Source organism: Amblyomma maculatum, chromosome 1, assembly GCF_055883805.1.
Source record: "Amblyomma maculatum isolate TAMU_Amacu chromosome 1, ASM5588380v1, whole genome shotgun sequence".
Lineage (NCBI taxonomy): Eukaryota > Metazoa > Arthropoda > Arachnida > Ixodida > Ixodidae > Amblyomma > Amblyomma maculatum.
In genome coordinates, this window is record NC_139344.1 from 74,076,709 (window position 1) to 74,092,419 (window position 15,711).

The following is a 15,711-nucleotide window of genomic DNA, read 5'->3' on the forward strand; positions in this document are numbered from 1 at the left end:
TATACTGGTCTTATAAATAATTTTAGTCATTATTAACCATTATTAGTCATTAGCATTAGTCATTACCTCTATCAATGTCTATAACTTTTATTGATTACCTATCACCATTGACCATTTTCATTCTTAATCTCCCTCCTTGTACGTCCGCTTTTGTATCTGACACACCAGTGCACAGACGTCCGCGACGCACAGATTACAGGCACAGCTTCTGCGCACAGACCTTCGCTCCATGAGCCTAGAACGGCTTTCGCCTTAAAAAAAAAAAGAACGCACCCCGACTCATCATTAACTTGCTTGCACATGCGCACACAAAAAAAAAATTTGCGTTTACCACGCAGACGCGAGGCGAACGCGTCTGGAAAGGAGGCAAACCGCACACTCAGAGCCGGCGACCCTGGCGGCGACGTGTCCCCGAACAGTGGCGCCCTCAGCTGAAATAGCGGGCGCAACTGTAAACTCCCCAAGGACGCGCTTGCCCATTGACGGCGGCGCGACGCAGCAGGCCGCACCCAGTGCGCTTCCATCGAGCGGCTGTGCCATTACGCTCTCAGCTAGTTGCTAAGGAGAAGCCCAGCTCGTGTAGGCAGAATACTACACGCAACCTGAAGCGCATCAACCTGTACTGATAGCAGAGGCACAATGCATGACGAAGAGTGCGAAGCCGCTTTGCGGCGCATCATACAATGCGCCTCTAGAAACAAAAGCAATCTATCCACTTGCAGAGTAAAGCGTGCATCTCATCTCGAACACAATGCTAACTCAATTTATGGCGAGCCAAGAGGCTGTATGCCACATCTCATAAATAGTTCGCAGGACTGTGGTTATAGTTCTCTCGTTTAATTAGAAGTGCAAGAGTGCTGCAAATATTCCCTCAGATTCGATTAACTATTTTTCAAAAATCGTATTCAGTAATTGCAAAGGTAGTTGTGCGTTTTTGTTTTGCTTTGTTTTTTTTTTTTTTTTTGAAATTGCAGCTAGCGTTTATTTTGCCGGCTAATTCACCAAGGAAAGCCCTCACGAACACAGCACAGTCTAAGCCTGATGCGACGTGGCGCGCCCGTTTTCGCAAACATGGCGTCCTCCCAGTCCTCGAGTGTACTGTTTGAAGCGATTGCAAACAGGCTCTCTTTCCTTTGCGACTGAGCCAGTAGTCGCGCAATGACGGGCCCAGAGAAACACAGTTAAGCAGTGTGCACCGCTCTGAATGACTCAGATCTCCATAGATTTCACATGTGAAGCAAACTTCTTGACGCTGAATTTGCTAAAAATTTTAGCTGCACGTGTCCGGTGCAAGCTGTCTGTAGAATCCTGTTAGCACGGTATTTTGGTTGTTATCTTGCATTCTGAAACGCACTCTGTTATCAAACAACATGCAGAGCCCGGCTATACACTGAATTAGTGCTGTAACATTGCAGCAGTTTCTAGGTTATCATGGGGCTTATTATGGGGCTTATCATGGGGCTTATCATGGGGCTCTATCAAGTGAAGAGTGAGTAACAAAAACCAATGCGCACTCGCCTGGAGGCACATTTGCAGCATTTACTTTTTTTTTTTCTAAATTATCACGGGTGCTTGCTTTTTACCTCACACATTTTACTGATTCATAACAAAATATACGCATATAGCGACAGCGGTACATAACTTGTAAAACCAAGGCAAGAGCGCCTACCTCCTCGGCTAGTTGCACACGCGAATACAGTCCAACCGATACAAAAGGACCACATAATCCTGTCGATGAACACCAGAGGAATCTTGAGCCATTGGCCCGTGGGGGCCCGTCCACGGTTCCAGTCATATTTCAGGAACAAGGTTGCCAGGGCACAGGTGAGCGTTAGGCACCACATCCCAACCTGTTTCATCTACGGTTGAATAGAAAAGCACCATCGTTGTGAAGTACATGCTCTCGAAACCTGTCCACAAGAGCTTGTCCGCAAAGCTTGTCTCAGAGATGCTATTCCCACTGGGTAGTAAGTATTCACGTGGGTCTTGTTTTGTAAGTTAGATTGGTTGAAGAAAAATTAACTTTGTCCCATTATCACATTTCAATAACAATGAAGTTCCTTATTCAGAAAAAAAAAAAAAAAACTTGGGAGGAGCTTAAGCTTAAGAGTAAGACGCGATAGCCTTAAAGACTCCATATAGCTACTCGGGAGACCACTGGCTGGCTGTTTGTATACCACAGACCAACTTGTTGTCACAAATTAGTAAACATTTAATTAGCTCTTGTGATAACCAGGTAATGACGCATAGAAAACTATACAATGCACCAAACTCTCAGATAAGGCCTCCTCTTAACCACATCGAACGAACCTGCCTCGGTGGATTCGGAGCATGTCGGAAAAGCGAGTCAGCCGTCGAGAATTCGATTTCAACGAAATCTTCTTTATGCCATAGCTAATTCACATTACATTTCTGTGTACTACAAACCAGTTCAATACATGTTAGAACCCCATAATTACAGAATATCAAATGGCTCAATCACTCGCAATATTAAAGCTTCTCGGGTGACGTCACGCCCTCTCTACCAATACAGGTCTTCCTGAGACGCCGACACATGTTCCCGCCGAACGGGACATTTAACGCCATCGCATTAAGAGCGGTTCTATAAGCAAAGACTAAAACAAAAGTGAAATAGGTTCATCACGGCCACAGGTTGTTTTCATAAGCAAACTGGAATAACGTCAACCACCATTTTGTTTTCGCGGATCTGTGAGGTTAAGCGGCACCGCCATTCAGTTCCACCTAGTCACCACGAAGCCGACAAGCTTCTCGACATCATTACAACATTACTAATGTTAGCAGTTTGAACCAAATGACGGTGAAAGTGAATGTTTTGCAAATTTTGATTTCTCAGCAATAAACCTGCCAATGAAATTGAACGAAGGCCAAAAAAAGCACGAAAGCACACAGAGAAAATAGAAAAAAAATTAAGCGTTACAGAAAAAAAATAATGGGGTGGAAGTTTTTTTGAGTGTCCCATTATATTTAGGGACGTATCTGAAGTTTTCTACTTTGGTCAGAAATCACTTTTTTTTTTATCTTGTACAAGGAAGGACAAATGCACACAGGAGTTCATTTGAGCAAACCCGTGTACCCCAATTCGTTTGAGTGTGCTTGAACTTTGCTATTTGGCGTTACTTCGCTTTTCGCGGAAACATTAGAAGTATTACATTATTTTTTGCATTTTCGTGCGGACTCAGCCAATCTGTTCAGGATGTTAAAGCTGTCATCAGAGCGAAACAGCCGAAGCCTGGTGGAGAACACGTGATACCATTTATTAATGAAAGTTACCTTTGATATCTTGATTTGTCGGTATTTTTTCAACAGCAGGTAGGTCACACATCCGGAGAAATAACACATGGCGTGATAAAACGGAAGGACGTACACATTGTTCAGTGTATCAAGAAGTATGCTAGAAGAGAACAATATTTTCGTCAGTGGAAAGAACAGTTCACAAAGCGCACGAACAATGTACGATGCAGTTTTCTTTACAAAGTGAGCAAGGCGATGCCAGCGGCAATCCCGAATGTGCAACTTTGCTAAGGTAGAATTTGGTGTTGCTTCAAAGTTCTCAACCTCCTTTGGTGCGCCGGTTTTACTTTTAATTGCATTCTGGTCCCTCATACCGCACTTACGTCTACTTTATACTAAATGTTTCTTTTTTTCTTAACAGTCCGAAATGCATGACGTTTGAGTTCCCCTGACCTTCTGACTGAGGCAACTATAGCAAGAACGCTTAAATCAGTTGTGTGGTTCGTCGCAACACTTACCCGATATCTGCCACAACAGGGGTCATGAAAGGAGGGTAATGCGTGTTGAAGATCTGCCATGCTGTTACTGAGCAGCCAATGAGGCTAAAGCTCACGAAGACAGCTATCATGGGCCAATGGTATCTGTAACGGAAATAATGTTAACACTTTCTTGTTGCTAAAATCGCCTTTTTTGTTTCAAATGTCAAGCGAACTACAATTTCTTTTGCATAATACACGATTCTTAGGTTCGTTTCCTTCTCTGTACATTTTCAGTTATTTGCAGTCAGAGACTAGATGAAACCTGAAAAGGCTGAAAAAACTGTGTAGGGTCTAATACGCGTAACACGTTCTTGTCATATTTCACTGCGACATCCATTTTTATCAGTTCAGTTCAGTTCAGTCGTTCAGTCGTGTCCGACTCTTCGTGACCCTATGAACCATGCCACGCCACGCTTTCCGGTCTCTCACTATCTTCCTAACATCACATAACATCACATTTTTATAGAGGGCCTTTATTCTGTGGGACTCCCACCTTCTGATGGCCCAGAAAAAACCAGCGCGGTACGCACGCATCCTTTTCTTTTACCTAGCCCAAACGCGCATTCTCAGTGTTACGCTGCGGCGCATGTTCGGCCGGTTCGTCACCAGGTGGTATCGCGGTTATTGCGGCGGCGACGCCTGACAAGCATGGATGAAGCGGCCGACAGGTGGAGTTCTCTGCAAACGCCCCTTAGTGTTCCTGTATGTGCTATCCGCACGCACGAGCTGTGGCTATCCTGCACAGCTTTGAACATGATGGCGGACGTTCGCGCGACTGTGCTCCCTGCGGGAACATATACAAGAACACTAGCGCCACTGTAGGATGCCTTGACGCGCGCGGACACCGAGGCTCCCTAGCGCTTTCGGGACTTGATCACACTCTCATTGGGCATCGTGGAGGAGGCAGCCTTCCGCACCCGGCGAGACGTGCCGGACCGCGCCTAGGCAAGCATCGTCCTGAAGCGCAGATCCACTAGCGGCCTGCATCGGGTTGGAGCCCAATTCAGTACCCGGTGTATGTGGATGTGTCTATACTGCTGCCCTGTCACTATGCCGTACTGAAGTTTGTTAGCACAATTAAGATTATTGAAATGGTCATGAACGCACCCCCAGTGGCGCAATTGCATGACCTTCTTGCTAGTCCTCTTGCTATAGTGGCTATGTCGCACCTTTGAATACTCAGTTGTCCTGATATAAACTATTTTTTTTTTTTAGTTCCATGTCTGTGGCGTTTCACTACGAACCGAACTAGCTAGGAGGCATGGTATTTGTTCATTCACTGCGTATAGGTCGCTGTAGCTTAAGACAAAGGCATTCGAAAGTTTTTGCAGGTTAGAGGCATATAGACAACCGGGACATTAAACTGTTTATTTGTGTTGAATTTGTGCAATAAAAAGTGTTCAAAGTTTCACATTCAAAAAAACAATTTATCCATTTAATGTTATATTGCTGCCAAGCGCTCAAAAGGTTTCAAAAGGTAGGTGAAAGAGCATATAATAGAGAAACATTATTCAGGCAGTAACAACAATACATTAAACCGAAATATTGTTTAACAACAGAAATAAATATTTATATCGTTGTCACCATATTGTTAAGCCACTACCAGCGCGAACGGGTTCTAGGCAATTCAAAATTTTGAAAACAAACAACACGGCGACATGAGAGCCGCTGCACCTGATCCCGTTTTTTTTTTTCTTCAAATTGTTGTATTATTTGTTTGTTGCTGTAACAGCTTTTCTAGAGTCCCTCTTACAAGGGAGATGAGCTTGTATGTCTTTTTTGCTTGGGGCAACGCGCTGGACCAGCGAAGTGTGTTCTCCCAACGCACTCCAATTAGAGCGGGCTTTCTTGAAGTGACATTCCGCTTATGACGTGGGTCTTTGCCAGGGTGTACTTGCAGCGAGTGACTCTTCTGGTAAGCGCTCTTGAGCACTTTACAAGCGCGTTAGGGTTTCGACGTACCTCTTCAATATTAAGATAATGGGCAAGGCCACCAGAAATAGTTGAAAATCTGCCGAAATGAACCACAGATGACCAAACATTCCCTGCAAAGAAGAAATAATGCGTAAGCAAAGGAGCTGAAGGTTTTGTTCTGCCATGGAACTGAGATGTGATAGCAAATGTCGGTCTCCACCTCCTCCTAGAGCCGAGAGCCCTCACTATCAGGCCCACCGACCCCATACAGCACGATCATATGACTCTATGCGGCGGATTCTCTTTGGCCGAAAGCCGATCATCGTATTGCTCCTTTATGGTACGTAATCGAGTTTTTCATACGAAACACGTAAATTTTAAATCCTGATGCAGCTAGATAACGTTAAGAGCCTTTTTCGAGTGCTGTGGACCCCATTTAATGCCCAGCTATACTTCTAAATAGTCCTGAGAGCAGTATAAGAGATTCGAACCGTCTCTATGCGATTTTGCGGAATTAAAGTGGTAAATAGAAATCGCATTGTTTGCTTCATGACTATCCTCTGCCTTGCTCAAACACTTATTGTTGAGTGGAAGCTGGAACCGAATAAATATGCTCTTCCTCTCTTAGTTACGCAAATTACACAAATTTATTTGAAAGCAGAAGGTTAGCCCCCACAGCAGATTCCTTTGCCTGTTGGCAACTTTCATGAGTGTATATATGTAACATTTTTTGTTCAAGTAAGTACATGTTGACAAATTTATATGTCATATAAAAACTCGCTGACTTTTTGGACTTGTATACAGGTTTCATCCCGTCCTCATCTCTCTTTTTTTAATGAAGACGCCGTCATCGTAAATAGAGTCTAAAATACCAATAAGTAAATGAAACTTCATACTCACTACTTCTGTTTCGCAGAACAGGTTTCGTATCTGCAGTAGAATGTGGCCCCATTGATTCCTAAATTCATAGTAAAATTTTTCCATCAATGGCTTTAGATTAGGACCAGATACGACCTGGGGTACCAGTAAACAGCTCATCATAGCAAAGAACACAGGTGCAGTAGTTCTGAAAAAGAAAGGCAAATGCGCTGCATTGAAGCGCTTGAAAAAAAAAATCAAGAAGTTTGACTAGTTTTAGGCATATTTTTGTTTAATTCTGTGGTGCCAGCTTACAGGTGCCAGGTTTTCGCTATCAGTCCTGTTACTGACATTTGCTCACTTATATTTGATATTTGCTGATATATCTACTATCTGGTCATGTCCTAAGTAGACGGTGCACGAACTTCTCCGACAGGCTCGTCTCATATAATGAAAAAGAAAGAAAAGGGCAGGCTTCTGCTAGGAATTTTCTCACTCCTTCTGTATGTGTTATACGCTGACTATTTAGGTCTGCACGTGAGCGCACTAGCGGCATGCGTTTACGCATGCATAAGATGCTTCCTCATACTTGTTAGGTTAGGTTACTCGTGATGAAAGATTTCATCGCTGAGGCGGGCTCCGTATTATTATGGCCTGGACTGTACATGCTGTAAAAAATCAGTAACTGCTTTAAGCAGCGTTCTTTTATTGTGCACTTTTATTATTGATAACTTGACGAGCTCCGACAGTTGTGCACGCATCCGTCGAACATTATTCAGAGCCCATGGAGAGTCTGTGCTTAGTTACGAAATGTTCTGAGCCCAGTCCAGAGTCCAACGCGTTAGTAAAATTCGATGCCTGCTCTCAGCGCAACTGTTGCATAGAACCGGTTTGTATATAAATCAGGCAATATTACAAAAATGGCATTCTCGCTGTGATGCCCTCCTGATTTCAATGGAAAACTTATCTTCCCTCGACTTCAAGAAACACAAGACAAAGTTTCGGGAATGGTTAAGGAGAGTGCCGCACTACGCGCTTTCCAGAATATGCAGTTGCTGCGGATAAAGGTGCCGAAAATTCGATACTCGCTTTTCAGTGAATCAATTTCTGATATCCTGGTTCTGCATTTTATCAAACAAACAGGAATGAAAAAATAATCACGGTTGTTCGACCGCATGGGATAATTCTTCATGATTCTCCTCTTTACTATTTAACGCAAGCACGTATTTTTACGTATTCACGTCATTGCAACTTTAATTTAGCATTGCTTCAAGACAAAAGGTGGTTCACGTTGTAATATTTCATTCAGTTACAAAGTGGCGCGATGACTTTTGTCTTTGGTCTTTCTCTTTTGAATTTTTTTATTTTCCTTTTAAGGTGATGCGACTATGCATAGGTGAAATAATATTCAAATGCAATATGAACATATCGGTTTTCCTGCACTGCCAGGTCCAGCGCCTAGTGCGCTTTGTGCAAGGTTCTTCCGTACCTCCTTAGGTTTTGTATCCCGAAATTCCTGTATTCTAACGTTTCCTTCTACCGCGGCATTCTGCGCGCTGATATGACGGAAAATACATGCTATGAAGTGTTCGTGTACCGTCAAAACAGCCTTGCTTTCCGTCTCCTGCGCACCATGGCCTTTATCACTTTGTTCTGGTTACACTCATTGTATCGTATTTGCCATACCTGCCTCAATCACTGGGACGGGCAGAGGCATATTATTTTATGTTCTTTTTTGGGTAGCCTCACGTAATATATGTCCATATATGTATTGTTTATTGGGCTGAGCTACAACACGCTTTCGCATCGCTTATATTGCCCTTTAATCTGTTTCAAAATAGATAAAAATGCTTATGTACTGAGTAGGGCATTCCTGTATTCCAGTTCTGTACTTATCATGTCACTGTTCACTACTCCGCGTTCACGTTAGCTACTCCTCCCATCGGGTAGTTTGTGTGCCTTGCTGTGATTTTAATCATCCTGCACCTTTCCTTTCTTTTGCATATGCAGTACCCGTGCCTGTGTTTCAGTGGGAGTCTGCATGCCAGCCAACCTGCGTGTTCTCTGTTGCGGTCCTTGGTTATGTCACACTCGCACATGTTTATAATTTGGTACTCAGCATGCCTCCAAGCACATTTATCTACATGTTGTATTTCTGACTGTTTTTTTTTTTGCTTTCTTCGACTGACTCAGTGTTTATTGAGAACGCGACATTGTAAGTCACTGTTTAGCACACCAACTTACAGAAAAGCAATTGCGCCGAATAATTATGTTCGCCGCTCACAAGCGCTAAACGCTTTCCGCAGCACAGATATAGGTACAACAATTGTACCTTCAGGGGATTAAAATTGTAATCCTTTGTACCGTATTATGTATCCTCACATTTCCTCAAAAGTACATGCTATAGAATGTCGATATCGGTCTGAAATCATCAGAGCTGTGTACATATACGCTATAGTGAACTTTTATTTAACTATATGGAAAAGTGTACGGGTATGTGGAGTTTAGCGTCGCGAAGAAACACATGGGCTTTCAGGGACGTCGTAGTGGAGGGCTTCGGAACTAATTCAGACCACGTAGGGATTTTGAACAGGCGCTGGCAATCGCACAGCACACGGTGGTTATTATTATAATAATTATTAATTTTTGACATTTCGTCGCACCAAAAAGAGGCCGCCGAGATCATGTGATCTGCAGTAGCTGTATTCCAAAGTAGCTGAGCTACCGCGGAGCATGAACAACAATGTATTTAGGTGAACAAACCTCAAACTTAAAAAACAAAAAAAGGCTGTCAAGTCGACTTACCGAATATGTCGCCGCACAATGGCAATAAGGGCCATCAAAAGCCTGTTAAGCGGTTTTGGTTCGATATTAAGAGCTAGGAGGAAGCCACTGAAAAGGAAGAAAACGGTTCATGTCCTGATAAGTAAAAAAAAAAAACATTATCAACGGTACGAATGCTCCTTATATTTTATAATCTGGGAACACTTCAATGATAATGCAGAACGAAAATGCCGCTACGTATCTGCCTTTTAATCTGTGGTTGACTTTCCTTGCTATTTTAAATGCTGGAATTCAGTAAAGACGCCTAGCCGGCCTGTAATACTGTGTGTCGGGAGTTTTGCTGGCGGCGCAGAAGTCAACTGGTACCGGCATTACAAGCAAAAACATCATCGCAGCAGCCCGGCCCGACGTTCTAAGATGAAAGCCTTTAATGGCTCACGTACTGTCGACGTTCGTTCATTCGATCACACTATAACTGCAGATCAAATGACGCCATGATGACGTCATCAGAATAAAAATCCTGTCACCACAGGGAATCGCACCACCATCCTTTGCATCCCCAGCTGAGCGCTTTAACCAACTGCGCCACGCCCGAGATCGCGAAACGCGCATCATAATTCTCCTTGTCTACCGTGAAAATGAAGTAGCGATGACAATGACGCTACAATTAGTGAAAATGAGAATGATGACATCAGCAATGATAATGACCTTGTATTTAGTTGGTAATAATAATGAGAGAAAATGTGACGCACCGTGTACACCAGTAATGCTTAGGCTTTTGCATCTCTATAGAGTGTAGGTTCCAGAATGCTCTCGGAATATTTTTAGTTTTGGTTCGTGTCAAGCATTCTTTTTGAGCTTTTTCGTTGTACTTGTCAGACTTCATTTTAACTTCAGTGTCTGATCTAACCGAAAGAATGCTTTCATTTCTTACCTTAGGAAGAAGAAGACATCCACGCTCAAATATCCAGTCATGATAAGCGAGAAGGATAAGTTGTCGGCATAATGCAGGGCGTTCACCATACGGGCTGCAAAAATACGATCCAAAATTATGCATAATACCTTAGCAGAATCGGGTTCACGTCCTTTAAGTACACTTGTTACGCTTACTTAGAGTCAATGGTCTTCGAAGCGTGTGCAGATGTCCCGAATAAAAGATGACACAAGTTGTGTTTAGTTTGCCGTTCTCTTCCTGCATGTGATGTCTGTATCTTACATGCTTTTTTCTAAGATGCCATGACAACCCAGATAAGGACATCGCCCTTTGTTCAATCTTAAAGGAATATAGACACCAATTTTTGGTGGCATTTTTCTTGTTAATGATGCGTAAGTCATTCTTGTATATCGATCCGCACGTAGTTTTCGCCTACGACCGATAAATAATTTATAACTGAATTCTCTTTCCTCAGCAGTTTCGGTTTCGGCATCCGAGAGATGGCTGTGACGTCAGAATCATGTCTTGATGCGCGGTATGAAAAAAAAACAGTGACATCATCGTTCATTCTTCACTTGTAGTGATTCCTGTTCTTAAGGCAGGCTGGCTTTACCATTGTAGTAAATTAAAATGACCCAACAATGATTACATCGTTGTATTTTCACCCCTCGCGTGACCTAGACTTGACTGTGACGTCCCAGCCATCGCTTGGCTGTTGAAACCGAAACCTAAACAGGTGTAAAAAGAAATTCGATTAAAATTATTCAGCAGTAGTAGGCGAATGTGACGTGGTCACCTTTGTACAGTAATGCCCTACGCATCATTACAAATGATAAAACACGAACCCAAAAATTAGGTGTCTATAATCCTTTATCTATGGCAATGATATAGAAACTAGGATTAGTGGAAGCACTTATGACCAGTACTCAAAAGAAGTGTTAACACGTCCATAGATGATGGATTTTAAAAGTAACCTGGCGTGTCTCCTTACTATGAGGTACTGTTGCCGTATCACTGAATAGGCTTGAGACAGGGAAGGTTCTACGCGGGTCGGTATAAAGCTAGCTATATTTTTATTATTAGCTAACCAGCTGCCACTTAACAAGTGCTAGCTTCGCATTCCCGTTGGCACTGTTATGTCAAAGAAAGCACTCCTTTTACTCAAAATGCCCCTCTGAAACATTGCTGCCAGTCTTAGGTGGAGCATCACACGTATTATGTGAGCCTTCGCCTTGTGCTGATTCATCACGTACCCCACATTGCACTTTCTTCTGCTGTTTCCGGCTTTTTATTTTTTTTTTTTCCAGGTTACGCGACCATGGTTCCCTGGTCAGACAAAGTCCTTTCCAAGGAAACTCTCATTTCGTCCCCTATACACTCCTCTATCCTGTGTTTCTCCTTCGGAAGCAAAAGCGTACACAAACCCTGCCAGTGATGACTGCGCTTCCCAGACGAAGCCAAACGTTCACTTTTGGACTCAGCTTCATAACGTTTTCGGTTTTCTTTGATAATGTGTAGCCATCTTCTTCACCTCATCCTACCCTATATATATATATATTTATGAAGGAAAGAAGCCGACAGTCGGCTTCTTTCGTGCCGATGGTGGGAACCGAACCCACGACCTCCGAATATCGAACCCACGACCACCGAGTGACGCTGGCGCTAACCACGTCCACCGCTATGGTTGAGGGTGGCGCTGGTGAACACTCTCAAGGTTCGTGTACAGACAACATTAATACCCAAGAAAGTAGCATGGGGGACAGCGGCCGATGTAGCTCAGTTGGAAGAGCACCGGACGCGATGTTCGGAGGTCGTGGGTTCGGTTCCCACCTTCGGCACGTTGTTTTTTCTTCTACTTTGTGCTTAATTATCTTTCCCCTAAACAGATTACATTACTAATATATGTGATTATCGAAGTAAAAATTAAAAAAAAAGACAAAGTACAATCTCCAATGCTTTCCTTGGCCTCGCCGACTGTTGGCCTCTTTTTTTTTATGTATTATAACGAGCACCCTCATTTCCCCTTCATATATATATATATATATATATATATATATATATATATATATATATATATATATATATATATATATATATATATATATATATATAGGGTGTTTCACGTAAAACAAATGATTAAATAAATACAACTGGATGTAACCAATGAATCATTATATGCGTTATGTGGCCCTCCTGCGAGTATTTTATGTTCGGCTTAATTAGCTAATTTAAATAAATTCTTAAAGTTTTTCGACTACCACTCTCTAGGCCCAATATGCTTGTTAAGTTATAGATGGGGTTAAGAAACAAATCGATTCCATTCTTCTACCAACGTATTTCTTAAATGGTCTTTTATTTTAGAGGATATAAATTAATCCGAAAAATGTAAGATGAAAATTCGCGATTGCGCTATTGTGCCGATGTGCTGTACTGGCGCCACAAATTCTTTCAATGAACAAAGCGTGCTGCCGCCGCCTTGGTCAGCATATGGCCTTGTAAGGGAGCGCATTCTGCCGAAATATAGAACGCGCTCGCCGTGATCTGGGCAAGCTTTGGCGGGCCACCGAGATCCAATTCATATTGAGCTTTTACTGAGCTATCAGAAAGAAAAAGAACAGATAAAAAAAACAGCAGCGAATTACCTAGTTAGAAGCAGACTCAGTTTTTGTTATTTTTATAATATTGTAGGCTATTAAACTCAACTGGTCTCAACTGCGATCAGTTGCGCATTGTTAGCAAGCGTCTTTCGTGTATTGAAAATGCGGTTGTGAGCGCTGCAGCATGGTAGCGCATGAGTGCAGTCCCTTGATAATATTTCCTATATTTCGCGTTATTTGTTTAAACGGCCAGAAAGAACAAGCAACAGGTATGTATAGGTAGAGAAAAAAAGCGTCTGTTCTTTCTTTTTAGAACCTAACTAAAGCCTCGCCGGGGCGGTGCAGTGGTAAGACGCCCGACTACTGTCCCGAATACCTGGGTTCGAACCCGACCTCGGCGGCTCTCATAGCCTCAGTCGGTTTGGGACGTTAAACCCCACAAACCAAACCAAACCGGAACTTAACTAAAGGCACTTGTGCCTAGGGCCATACATGGTAAATTTACTTTTGAAAAGGAATTAAATTGCATTACTAATTACTTTGCTGAAAATTGCGGAAAAGTAATGAAATTACATTACTCATTATTGTTCCCAAAAAGTAATAAAATTACATTACAATTACTTCTACTTAGTAATTCAATTACTTATAAATTACTTCCTAGTTTCTGTCCATGCAGAAACTAAGTAAAGCTAGTAAACAAAACAGCAACTTGTTCTCCAGACGCGAAGCACACACATTCTTTCGTTTTCCCGCCAAATTCCATCCCAGAGAGCTATTACTTTCCTCTTTCCTACAGCATTTGCCATTACAAAAACAAGACAACAGAAAAAAAAAGAACAAAACCAGAAGCATGGCCGAACGATCGTGAAATGACCGACGAATCCAGTGTCAAGCTAGGTTATTTATTGCTTCCGCAGTCCCAAGAATCGACGTCGGCACCTTGTGCTCACTGCTCAGTAATGCTCAAGCCACGGTGGCTCAGGCCATAGACCCTTTCGCCTATCTCCCCCAACCCCAATCCTCCCTCGCCCAGTGGTGACGAGTGTAACCAGGCACCACTGTGCCCTAGCCGAAGCAACACGGAGTGCCACTGCGCCGCACTCCCAAAGAGTTTTCAACTCAGGCCTTGCACCAACTGTCCCTTCGGCATACTCTTGGCGCTCGTATCCTGCTGCTTGGAGAATGGTTGCCATGAGATAGCCGAACTAAATGACCCTGCTATACACGAGGTCTCAGACGCACTGTTCTGCTCAGTTCTGTCTCCTTTTGCCGATCCGTTACGCCGGCTTCGGCTTGCCGCATGTCGTTCCTGCTTTCGCGGCACTCTACTTCGTTGTCTATTGAAGGAGTAGTGGTGCACTTTAGAAAAAGCAATTTCGAAAGGAATTAATTACTTTTGTTATTAATTTACTACCAAAAGTAATTCATTGCATTAATAAATTACCGAAACGAGAAAGTAATTCATTACATTACAAATTACTGAGAGTAATTAAATTACAGTAATTCAGTTACTGCCATGTCTGCCTAGGGCGAACATAAAACCTTCACATAAATCATCTTAGTTGATTGGATCATTAAGTGGAATATACAAAGTCCTCCGAGAAGGGCCGCATGACGGCAAACAATGAGCCATTGGTTTTACAGGGCAGTAGTTTCAGCAATTATTAAATCATTTTAAGTTACGTGAAACACCTCCTATACATATATATTCACCCAACAGCTTTGGGCTCCAAGAAAAGCCATAAGGTGCCTACTTAGGGGCCCTTGCACCCTTACCTGTGGTACCTGTGGCATACTAAAGAGGCATCATTCAATTGTGGTTACGGTACTGTATAGCTTAAGCGATGAGTTAATTTCTATCAGGTTCTAATAGACGCTAGGTAGTGCATTAGACATCAGTAAAATTTTCAATGCACGCTCGAGTAATGCTAACCTATATAGTACATACAGATTCCGTCTTCGATTCAGTAACCGCTTTTATACTCACAAGTATTGATGAAATCGAAAATATTGTATGAGTGCCCAATGACAACCATGAACATGCTGAAAAATCGTAGGCCATGAAGAAATCTGTATCTGTAGGCGTCGGTGTCTGGGTCCTTGGCAACGTCGAGGAGAATCTCCAAGTTTGCTCGCACGGAGAATGCAGTCACAACTTTGGTGAGAAAGCCTGCGAGTAGAGCGGAACAAAAGATGCACTGTATCAGCCGTTACCTGATGCCTCTAATATTTCATACTTGTATGAAGCCAAACCATGTCATGTGTCTTGATCAAGATGGCGGTCATCTGCACCATCGTGAGGGCAACAGGTATAATGTGGGCCTTCTTCAAGTTAACTGGAGCATGAAGCGAATCCTTCATGTTTTTTTTTTTTCTTATAGATCAATCTGCAGAAAAGCATTCCAAAATGTAAAGCGTTTGCTTTTACGTTCTCTACAACCCGCCGATGTAAGCCTGCGTCGACTCCGTCGCAGCGCGCCCGCTTTCGTTTCTTTGTGCACATTTAATGCCATGAATAGTTTCAAAAGGTGTGAAAGATTATTTTTCAACGAATTAAATTTTTTGCGACACTGCCCGCTATAACAGTGCCAGTGCCATAGTTCGGTTTTAACGCAATAACGTTAAAGGTGTCGCTAAAGGAATATCCGGTGTCGGCGTCTCGTTTGTGAGCGAATAATCACGGGCACGGTGCTGGCTGCATTAGTTGGCAGCTGATATCTGAGCACACTTACCGGGTTAAGTGGAGAAATATGGGAGAGGCCTTTGCCCTGCAGTGGGTATAATCAGGCTGATGATGATCTGAGCACTGATCCTTAGATGGTTTGTGCGACTT

At 42.8% G+C, this 15,711-nt stretch overlaps 1 protein-coding gene across 1 annotated transcript in view; it reads right to left on the minus strand.

Moving 5' to 3' along the window:
- The window catches only part of LOC146202813 (nose resistant to fluoxetine protein 6-like), a 36,738-nt gene that overhangs the window by 4,536 nt on the left and 16,491 nt on the right, over nt 1-15,711 (minus strand). The window contains exons 6-13 of the mRNA XM_084585115.1: nt 14,866-15,048; nt 10,282-10,375; nt 9,369-9,455; nt 6,606-6,771; nt 5,754-5,836; nt 3,771-3,893; nt 3,292-3,412; nt 1,670-1,859 (exon numbers count right to left, since the gene is read on the minus strand). Of these exons, the coding sequence (XP_084441241.1) occupies nt 1,670-1,859; nt 3,292-3,412; nt 3,771-3,893; nt 5,754-5,836; nt 6,606-6,771; nt 9,369-9,455; nt 10,282-10,375; nt 14,866-15,048 (1,047 nt within the window). The remainder of the gene's footprint in view (nt 1-1,669; nt 1,860-3,291; nt 3,413-3,770; nt 3,894-5,753; nt 5,837-6,605; nt 6,772-9,368; nt 9,456-10,281; nt 10,376-14,865; nt 15,049-15,711) is intronic.